The 11,599-nt window shown below is 39.8% G+C and overlaps 1 protein-coding gene across 1 annotated transcript; it reads left to right on the top strand.

Annotated features, from left to right (window-relative positions):
- Positions 1-501: 501 nt before the first annotated feature.
- Positions 502-10,140, top strand: LOC119736881 (L-methionine gamma-lyase-like). The gene is made up of 9 exons (XM_038210893.1): positions 502-777; positions 1,908-2,066; positions 3,332-3,466; positions 4,718-4,890; positions 6,084-6,195; positions 6,959-7,072; positions 7,161-7,295; positions 8,841-8,986; positions 9,920-10,140. The coding sequence occupies exons 1-9, from the start codon at positions 523-525 to the stop codon at positions 9,981-9,983; spliced, it is 1,293 nt and encodes a 430-aa protein (XP_038066821.1). The 5' UTR covers positions 502-522; the 3' UTR covers positions 9,984-10,140.
- Positions 10,141-11,599: the final 1,459 nt, after the last annotated feature.

Genomic DNA, 11,599 nt, shown 5'->3' with positions numbered 1-11,599 from the left:
AAAGATGTCAGTGGAAAAAAGAAATTAAGAGGTAAATAAACAACACAAATCTACGGCAATCGGCCAGGGGGCGCCTTGATCTGACCAAACAGACATTTTCTTTATTGTCTTTGTTCGATAAGTCCCCCGAAATATCTGAACTATTCATTATCCCACGAAGCACATCAGCTACAAAGAGACTGCCTTTAGCACCCACTATTGAAACCGTGATTGGGATAATCAAAAATTTGGAGCGAAAACCTGACAGATTTTCAGCGAACCGGATTTTTCTTCGTTGTATTTGGTTGCTAACAGTGCGCCCTCAATTTACTTAATACAGTCATGTTTCGAAATGCATAATTCATAAAGTACGATCGACATTCAATTTTGCCGCATTTGCTTTGGCGTGTGTGTTGTAATGATGAGTGTAATATTTAAGTATTGAACGTTTAAGAGAAAGACATTTGCCAAAAAGGCAAAACAAATGGAATACATAATTGTTTTCACGTCCGCAACATCAGGCACATTCCAGAAACCCCAAGAATGGAAAATGCTCCAAAACCTCAGAGGGTTCCCTCCAGCTTCCAAGATTCAGGCGGAGTCAAGGACCCGAAAACAGAGCTGCGTCGGGATGAGGAGATGCGCAGTTTTGACTCGGAGACACGTCTTGAGACGAAGGCCGTGTGCTCCCAGTCCAAGCTGAAGGGCCTGGAGTTGACAACGCCCCTGGTGCCATCCATCAGTGTGGCCACGACCTTCAGCATCAGCAAAGTGGATGAGGTCGTGGAATGTTTAAGAGTAAGTTATTCAGAGCTAGGTTTAGTCTCCTGTCAATTTGTAACTGTCGCAGTACCTTGTAGCAAAGCTGTGCAGTGCCATGAAATTTGGTTGCGAATTGTAAGACGAAACGCCATGACCCCAAGGAGAGATGTGTCATTGTCCTTTATAAGGACAACTAATGCAAATTTATGTTTGTAATATCTGGGTCAAATTACACTTACGTAAAGTATAGGCTACTGAAAGAATAATTGTTTAAGTTTTGTGGGGCTTGTACAGTATTCATGTAGTCGTTCCTTTCAACTTAAGTTTTACTTTTTTATGTTTTCAGTACATCTGGCCTTTAAATCTTTCTTTTTTCCATTAGTTATCATTTAAGTGGTATTTAATCATGTTTGATGACTTTGCTCGTGGTATTTGAGTTTTTTGGACATTTATTTGCAGAACATGATCTGGCGTTCTCAGGAAATAGTTCATGTACTCAATCGAAACATGCGGACAAAGTCATTGGCGAACGGCAGATAAAATGATTTGGTTGAGAAAAGAAAAAAAACACGTTTTTCTCCCAGACAGTGCCATTTCAAACGTATTCTGGCCCAGTTTGCAAAAATTTTTACAACCCCCTTCCCCTCCCCCCCCCCAAAAAAAATAATAAATAGCCAAAAAAGTCACAGAAAATAGCAACACGCAAAAAAATATGTATTTTTTTTAATAACGTAAGCAGTACCTTTCTGTAAGTTTGTGTCAATTGAATATTGAAACTTTAGTTTAATTCGCTACTGTAAAATGGTTTCATGTCAAGGCATAATTATACACGTGTGGTAAATGAATTAACCAAATTCATGTTTTGCATATCTTTGAATTTTGCTTTCCAAATAAATATTCTAAGTAAAAAGGTTTAGATAAAAAAAAGGGACACACAGTGTGTTTATTGTGTGGCATCGACCATTATGCAACAAAATATTGAGTTTGATTGTCGGAGCAGTTCTTTGCTTGCTTATAAATATGTGGACAATAATTGATTTCGAAGTTCAAAAAAACTGGAGCGCCGAAGAAAAGAGAAAAGCAGACCTAAATAGCCATCTCCCCTCCCCCTCAAAAAAATATAGGCTTATTAATAGTGAGTGCATGTCTGGTTTATTCGTTCTCAGGACGGCTATATCTACAGCAGGAACGCGAACCACTCCTGCGAGTCAGCCGCTCACGCCATCAATACACTTGAGGGCGGTGTTGGCACGTTGGTGTTCTCCTGCGGCATGGGAGCCATTACAACCACTCTACTGACCCTGCTGAAAACCGGCGACCATGTGGTAATACACTATCGACATAATGGCCTTTGATGTAGACCTGTGTGTGGCCCTTTGATGTAGACCTAATCATTTGATGTAGACCTGAGTGTGTTTAACCTTCGAAAGCTTAGGAATCATACTTCACATTGCACTGATGGTTATTTCACTTAGAGGAGATATACACCAGTCCTTAAGGGGCTGTTTTGGGGTTTGGCAATTTTTAAGGAGAAATGTTGTAACTTCATCCTACATTCCTTCAAAATCCTGTTTATCCTTCAAATTCAAAATATGTACCTTTCCCCAGGCAACTATAAAGCAAAGTATCAAGTTGAGGGGAAACGAAAAAAAAGTGTTAAGAGTGCAGTGCTTGAGATATAACTAACAAATCGTGCATTAGTATACAAATAATGAATGTTTATGAGTGCAATAGTGAGAATATTTTCATGAGTTGAAAGATGATCCATTCAACGAGGTGAAGCCGAGTTGAATGGAACATTCCATCTTTCAACGAATGATAATATTTCCACCAAAGCACGAATGCAAAACATTCATTATTCGATTACATATTCGATTGTAGCATTTTGTAATAAATATTGAATGTTCCTGTTGTCTGATTTCAACTGTATAAGATATGTACAAAACAGGTATCCAGCTTGTCCCAAAAAGAACCAGTCGAAAACCAATTAATAAAGGTATATTGCATGTGAGTTTTAGAATATTTTCAAATTACCTCTTAAAGTCAAATAACCAACTTACCATATCAATTTCATTCAAATTGATGCATTGAAACAAACGCTATGCTTCATCAAACTCAAAGGTTGAAAATCGTCTTGGGAAACTTTCCTTGAAAGTGAGAAAGCGCAGTTAGAGAAACACACAAAGGATTTATTTCCTTTGTTCAAGAGTAATTGGTGACTTAGTCTACCGGCATCGATCTGTAAACTTGATAAATAAAAAAGCGGGCCCAAGTGTTTTTTTCAAGTCCCGATTTGTGATTGCTGTATCTTTTGAACTAAACATCCTAATGAAACCAACTAAACCTACTCGGCAATATATTAGACACGATGTTGAATACGACCCCTAGTTTCTGAAAACATGTCCCATTCGACTGTTAAGGTGTTTTTGTTGGACAACCTGTATAACCGAAGCGCTGACAACTCTTGATATCATTGGCTTCGGTCAAAGGTGCTTTAGGTTGACACTTCATTTCTATCTTAAAACCGACCCATGGCAACCTTTTCTCGTTGGCTAATCTTTTCATTGTTTTTTGTGCCCCTCCATCTCAGATTGCGCCAGATCCTGTGTACTCTGGTACGTATGCCTTGATGAAAAGCATGCTGCCAAACTACGGCATTGAGGTGACGTTCGTCAAAGCATGCGACATTGAGGGGTACAAAAATGCTATCAAACCAAACACCAAGGTGATTATCAACGATATGTGTCCCGTATTTTCTTTTATTCTCCTTTTATTTCAAGGGTTTCATCACATGTGGCTCATGTATTTTTCTCGTGTTTTAGGTTTGTAACGGAAATAGAAATCAATTTGAGATGAATTATTTTTTCACCTCAACAGTGCTGAGTCAATTTGAGCGTTTCAATTTGAGTTTTCAAATTTCTGTTTGAGCAAAAAATCAAATTCCATATTACTGGAAGAAAAATTCGGGGCTGCCTTTCAGCAACGTATTGTAAATGTACAGTGCACAAAACATGCATATAAAAACATCTCCTGCTTGTAGCATTTGATGAATTAAAGTTTCAGCTACTAAAATACAGAGTTTGCTCAAAAAAGTGCAACATTCAGAAAACAAATAATTAAAACTGTTAACCGTTTTTTTCTTCAGTAAAATTATATATTACATTAAAACCTGAGTATTTCTTAATTCACCCCCTACTTGGGCCACTCTCATTTGTGATGTCACCATGGGCGTCACCAGTATGGGGCAAGCGGGGCGCCCCCCCCCCCCTTCGGAAAAGCAAAAAAAAATAAAACACGGAAGAAATTAACAACAAAGTAACCAAAAAAGAGGTGTGAAGTCATATTTGCTTTTAATATAATACACATTGAATAAAATGGGCGTCTGCAGGGGTGTCAATGGGAGTTGGCTGGGATATGCCACGAAAAGTACAAGGATTTTTTGGGGTAAATGTGCTTTGACCCCCCCCCCCCGAAAAAAAAATCCTGGCGACGCCCATGGGTGTATTCAATGCCTATTTAACCCAGATTCTGCATGTCCAGGTGAGAGTGGCACAAGTAAAATGTACACCCTTGCACTTAATTGATTGTATTTCTGGATCTAGGGACCCAAATGGAATGGGGTAAAAAGGAGTGGATTGAGAAATAGTCAGGCCTTAAAGTAATATATAATTGAATTACGGGAAAAAATTAAACAGTTTAATTATTTGTTTTCTAAATGTTGCACTTTTTTGGCAAACTCTAGTTTACAGAACATGCTTCTCTGTTGTTGAAAAAAAATCACTACCATATTTTATAATCCAAATAAAAAATTCAAGAGTATCAAATATATTCAGTATTCCATAGACTGTTCAGATATTTCTCCACGGACTTCATTAACAGTTGTTTCAGGGAAAACACACTTTGCATAGTGAGCCAAACTGAAACAGTTACAAATGTACATCAAAACATTCCTTGCATTGCTGGTTTTTTCCCTCAGATATTTTACGGTGAGACCCCATGCAATCCCTGCTTGGGCGTCCTTGACTTGAAGGCCTTTGCCGATGCCGCCAGGACCGTTCCCTCGGCGATCAGCATAGTGGACTCCACCTTCGGCTCACCGTATCTGCAGCGCCCTCTAGAGCTCGGAGTGGATATTTCCATACAAAGTTGGTAAGGGACAGACGCTTACTTGTTTCATTGTTTATTTCCTACTTGTTTCGGTTTACACACATCAATCGCATGCTTAGTATTTTGTACGAAGTTGCTATGTTCCCCCAATCATTTTAGTTATACTTTCAAATCTGACTTGAAACGAACTAGATATTAAGTGTGTATAGTCCACAAAAGTTTAAATAAAGTTTAACATTTAACATATTTTGCTGTTTTTTGTTCTGAGAATTCAAGCTATTTGTCTTGCCATGTCCATGCTGGGTTTTTTTTTCTTCTTCAGTATCTCTAGTTTACAGCAGTATGTAAGATTTTGGAGAATACAGGAAGGGTCCTGGCAAATAGCCTTGTAAGGGTATACAAATTCAGAAGTACGTACGGCTCCAAAACCCCACAAAATGTCAGTTAAAGTGAGCTGAAAAACCATCTTATTAGTAGTAACAATGAGATGTGGAGGATGCTTGAATGTCATTGATGCTGTATGCAGGGTGCCCAAGCGACGATGCTGCAGATTTATGATCATTCGGAAGAAGAATACTATACAAATATTTACTGCTTCGAGTGGTGTGGTAAAAACCAGCATCCCGAGGTGATCTACGGAGCGTATAGCTCTGGAAATGGAACACTCCATTGATCACTGAGGGAGGCTAGTTTTACTACACCACGAGTTAAAGCAGTCAGTATTTGTTTTATATTGCCTCACCTACAGACTCTGTTTGATTTTCAGAGATATCTGATAAATTTAACCAAACTCCATTCAAAAATGTACTTCTATTACAATATGAAATTACTTTAAAATTTACTTGCACTTTTCCAAACTACCCCTTCATGGAATGTTTGAAACCAACTCTCTAGCACGTTGGAACGATACCTGCAACGCGCACACCCGTACCCATGCATGTGCACACATACCTCTGGTTGCTACGTTGGTGATGCGTATAGTACTGTTTTCAGACCGAGGCAACCATTGTCTAGTCTTTTGGGCTGGGCACAACAAGAGAGTAAAAAATAGTGCATGCCATGTGAAAGTTAATGCCATCAGCCAATCAAGATACATTATCTATATCGGTGAGGTGGTATACAAAGTACTGCATTTACGAAAACCAGTTGCCTACACAGCAGCTCTGGTGAGTGGTCACATAGTGCCTTTTACCATTCCTGTATGGTGTCCATTTGTTTTCTGGTCATGTCCCCAGTACCAAATACATAGGAGGTCATAGTGACATCTTGGCTGGTTCTATGAGCACTAGGGATGAGGAGATTCTGTTTGGGGTCGGTGAGTTTCTGAAGCAGACGGGATGCTGTCTGGTAAGTCACTTTGTTCGAAGTGTCTTTTAGCAGCGGGTCCGAATCCCATCTGGGCTGTTTTCAAAACTTGCAATCAATTAATTGTTTTTACTACAGGGCTTTAATATTATTGCCAGAATCCAGAATGCAAACCTGGACGATTAGAACTTGGGGACATTTTCAGCATGAAGTAGCTCATGTTTCCTGTTTTGTTTGGCAATTTGGCAGGAGATGACCAGTGGCAAAGGAATTCCTCTGTCACAGTTCGTCAGTTCATTTGAATAGCTTGACTTGAGACTGGGTGATAATGTGGTTGACTTCTGACGGCTTTTAAGTGACTTGGTTGCAACCAAGGGCGGATCCAGAACACAACTTTTGGGGGGGCCAAAAAAAATTCGTCACCCAAAGTAGTGGGTCAAAAAAATTACGGCGTGGGGTTCGGGGCCTAAGGGCCCCGAAATTTTTTGGATTCTAGATGCTCTGTGGTGCGATCTGAGGCAATTTAACCAAGTTAACTCAGACCACTTTAACCAATGGTTTTTTTTTGAGGAAATGATGGTGGTGTACTCATTGCCTGCCTTTATTGCGATGTCACATAAAAAAAAAAAAAATCGTTTCATTTTTTTTTGGGGGGGGGGGGGCCATGGCCCCCTTTGGGCCCCCCCCCCCCCCGGATCCGCCCTTGGTTGCAACTCGGTTGCTGATATCCATGTATTTGGAATAGTCTAAGTTTATTGAAAGTTACGAAAATACCAGCCTACTGAATTCCAACTTTTGCTTGCAGTCGCCGTTCGATGCTTTCCTGCTGCTGCGCGGTGTGCGCACACTGCCCCTACGAATGGAGAAGCACAGCCACAACGGACTGAAGATTGCGCAATATTTAGAGCAACATCCCAAGGTAATTAAAGTTCATTGGCTGTCTTCGTTTTATGATCATCAATTTGCCTGGACAGCTTACCACATACCTTTTGGTGACATTTCCTCAGATCAGCAAGGTGTACTACCCTGGCCTACCGTCCCATCCCCAACACGAGGTAGCTAAGAAACAGATGTCAGCCTTTGGTGGAATGGTCGTCTTCGAGGTTGCAGACGGACTGCAAGGCGCTAAGACACTGGTCGATGTAAGTTCCTGTCCAACACGAGACAGCAAATATCCAACATGCTCTGTATACAGGGTGACCCAAGATATGCAACCGTGAAACATTTGCATTTTTTTTCTTCAAAAACGTGCCCTGAGAATTTTTGTAATTTGGATATCAGATTAAAGCTGATAATGTTGTATTTCAAATACTGATTAAAATCTTCAAAACAGCACATCGGGTCGCTTAGTAAATACCAATTATGTAAACACAACTCATTTTGGGTCCATTCCAAGGGCATTACCACAATTAACTAGCGTTCATTTATTTGTCCAATTTTGTTTAATATTTTGACGTATTTATGATGCTAAAAGGGCTTAAAATAAGGACTAAAAAGGATAACATACCTGTTCATTTAGAAAATAAAAGGTATTTCTGTCAAATGCATTTGTACTCTTTTCGTATTATGTAAGGATTACTGGGACACACTGCGCTACATGCATTTCATGAACAAATAGGTACAGCATGAATCTCGTATCTGTGGTAATGTCATTGAAATTGACCAAAAAGGAGTTTTGTTCCATAATTGGCATTTTCTCACCTACCGGCCCAATGTGTTGTTTTCATATTTATTTCTCAGTATTTGAAAAAAAAACCTCTCAGCTCTAATCTGATATCAAAAACATACAAATTCACAGATCACGTTTATGAAAAAGGCAAATGTTTCAAGGTTGCATGGGAAGGGGGTCACCCTGTATAGACCAATTCAAGCGCCCTTTCACTGTACATTTACCGAGGCGGATGTTGCATCCTTGACCTTACGGACACGTGATCCCAACACCGCGTCATTCTCCAGTGTTGTGATCAAATGTTTACCTCTAAATTATAACTAATTTACTTCCCTTACATGTAGGTATTAAAAGGGACATTGTCTACAATGTTTTTACTTCTTTTTTAGCTCTATCTATTAACTTATGTTTTATTAAATTACTTTTTTAATGTATCATATGCTAAAGACTCTGTAGAAAATGAACCATGAAGTAAAAGGTTGCCCATTGGGGTTGGTGCCCAGTTCGGTGAGGGCGCTGTTTTACATTGGGTCACCTAGTTATGAGACTTTTGGGATAAAAAGGCTATATAAGCAGCAGCAGCAGCAGCGGCAGCAGCAGCAGTAGCAGCAGCAGCAACATCAACAGCAGTAACAGCAGCAGCAGCAACATTAACAGCAGTAGCAGCAGCAGCAGTAGCAACAGCAGCAGCATCAGCAACAGCAGTAGCGGGAGCGGTAGCAACAACAACAGCAACAGCAACAGCAGCAGTAGCAGCAGCAGCAGCAACAACAGCAGTAGCAACAACAGCTGAAACAGTAGCAGCAGCAACAACAGCAACAGCAGCAGTAGCAACATCAGCAGAAGCAGCAGCAGCAGCAGTAACAGCAGCAGCAGTAGCAGCAGCAACAGCAACAGCAGTATAGCATTAGCAGTAGCAGCAATGATAGCCACAACATCAACAGCAAAAGCAGCAGCAGTAGTACGCTTCAAATCAATAGAGTGAATAGACAAGGTCATAATTCGCTTTACTTTTCAGTCGGTGAAGCTGATCACCCTTGCCGTGTCTCTTGGATCCGTCGAGTCCCTTATCGAGCATCCAGCCACTATGACCCACGGTCCTGAGCTCATGACATCCGAAGACAGGCAGAAAGGGGGCATATCAGACGGCCTCGTCAGACTCAGGTAATATCGTCATTATTATATGCCTATAAGGTTTTATTGTTTAACCCCCAAGGATTACATGCACTTTTTTTACTGTACCATTGCAGTTAGATGTTCTTACACCAGTTTTATCAAAAAGTAGCTTTCTTGCAAAATGATAGTTTGGACATTCAGTTCTGACATTTTTTGTTTGCAATTGATGGTATATAGACAAACTCGCCGATTTACATCCATTAAGAAGATGGGATTTTTGTGTCGGGGTGATGTAAATCAAATTAGGTTTTGCCTTTCACCGACGTATAAACACTGTATACTCAGTGTGTTACCTCCCGAGTTGAAGTTACTCGGGTGGGACTCGAACCCAAGACCTCCTGCTTTCTAGTGCAGATGTCTTACCCCTCGACCACCGAGCTAACGGGATCGGTTGGCTGGTTCGAATCAAATGTGCATAGCAGCGGGTTAGATTCGAACCAGCCAACCGATCCCGTTAGCTCGGTGGTACGGAGTGGTAAGACATCTGCACTAGAAAGCAGGAGGTCGTGGGTGCGAGTCCCACCCGAGCGATTTTTTTTTCAACTTTTACTCGGCAGGTAACACACTGAGTATACAGTGTTTATACGTCGGTGAAGGGCAAAACCTAATTTGATTCACATCCATTTATATATGGAATGGTGGTATACCCTTATTACAAAACAATTTGTCCAATTAGCGATAACATTGCATCCGTACCCAACATGAATATATCTACTAGCAAGCCAGATGTCCCATCAACTGTCCTTGCAATTCTGAGCAATCTAAAGGGCGGGTGTCCGAACCTCCAATTTCATTACGAACATTGTGTCATTTTCGATATCAAATTTTCGATCCATACAATGTATCTTGATTTTTTCAATCAAGAGTTGCTGCCCACTTCTCAGATACAATTCACGTATTTTTTCTCTCTCTCTCTTTCAGTGTTGGCATAGAGAATGCGGACGACCTGATCCGGGATCTCGAGCAAGCTTTGGCTAAGGTCTAAAGACAAGGGAACGAAACGACAGGGGGAAACGAAACGGGTATTGCACAAGCTACAATCGTCATCTCTTTATCCATGCCTTTATAAAAAGTTTGTTTTTCCCTGAAATATCTGCAGCTTTAATAAAAAAAAAAATCCGCACAATTAAGCAGAATACATGTATTTTACAATTAGATTTTTATTTTAAATAGTGGAAGAAGATTTAAATTTGTTTCTTCAAAAGTAAAAAAATTATTTTGTATTTTTCCCGATGTCCGTTGTGTAGAACCTTCAAGAGACTTGCTTTTTATCATATTGATATCTGAAATATTCATAAGATTAGATTTGAGTCGGGGTGATGTAAATTTAATAAACACTGTATACTCAGTGTGTTACCTCTCTAGTGAAAGTAAGAGAAAACCACTTGGTTGGGACTTGAACCCACCGATTTCTAGTGCAGACGTTTTACCAATCGACCATCGAGCTTGCAGGATCGGTTGGCTGATTCGAATCGGATGTAGCAGCGGGTACCGCTATGAAACTATTAATAAGATTGAATTTGCGTCGGGGTAATGTACATCCCATTCGTACCAGCCATCCGATCCCGCAAGCTCGGAGGTCAAAAATTGTTCGCTTTGTGTTTCTTTTTAATTTCATAGATTGTATTTGTCGGTATATTTCAAACAAAACATTGTAATCGTTGGCCAAACTCTTGGTGGGCACTGCTTTGTGAATCGCTCAAATTCAGCACGTGTGGGTGGGTCAAAATGTCATATGCAAATGAAGTTCCAATGTTACCTGACGGGGAAATCCCCAGATTCCCACAATACGATGACTGATTTCTTTATGAAATTTCTTGTGTTTATTTACGTAGGAGAATTTGCCTCTTGCCAAAATTATCAAATTGTAAGTATTTTGAATAAGAGTATTAATTGTATTCAAAATCATTTTAAAGTATGTTTTTAATCACCTATATGATGAAATATTAACTGTATTTGAAAGCTTGCTTTTTAAAACATTATTGAACTAATGGCTTTATGCACATTTGAGCTAATTTGCCATTAAAAACAAATTCAGCCGGAATATTGTCTCATTTATAATGTGGCTTCGTGGTTTTCAATTTAAGAAGTTTACTGTAACGTCGTTTGGGGAAGAAGCTGCCCCAACCTCGTTCCCGGGATCAACCGAATCTCATTTTCAATCTACTGAAGATTTACACTAGCAAGTTTTTGGGTCACCGTACTTCTCGTGACCGGGTTGGGAGATGGACCGAGCATTATCATGACCTATTTAGGCCAATTACAAAATTGGCCTAATTACAAAAAAGGCTGAATTCTGTTATGAATTAGAATTCTGCTTTAATTTTTTTTCTCCATTGATCAGTGTTGTCAAAAAAATTAGAAATGGTAGTTCCGTTTTGATGTTACGGTGATTTTTTTTTACAAACGTGTCCCGTGTCACCTCGCCTTCTTAAAGGTAGCGTCCATCATTTGTAATTTGTGCATTATGTTCGTTTGAAGCAACAAAAGTGCTCAAAATCTAAAGAAGGGTGCTGAACAACTAACCTGATGCAGTTTCAGCTCATTGAATGCTGTATATTCCGATACAATATTCTAGGATCTCGATTTCAAATAAAAAAA

The sequence above is a fragment of the Patiria miniata genome, unplaced genomic scaffold (assembly GCF_015706575.1).
Source record: "Patiria miniata isolate m_02_andy unplaced genomic scaffold, ASM1570657v1 HiC_scaffold_3, whole genome shotgun sequence".
Lineage (NCBI taxonomy): Eukaryota > Metazoa > Echinodermata > Asteroidea > Valvatida > Asterinidae > Patiria > Patiria miniata.
The sequence above is the reverse complement of the archived record's forward strand: the minus strand, read 5'-3'. Positions and strand labels throughout refer to the sequence as shown.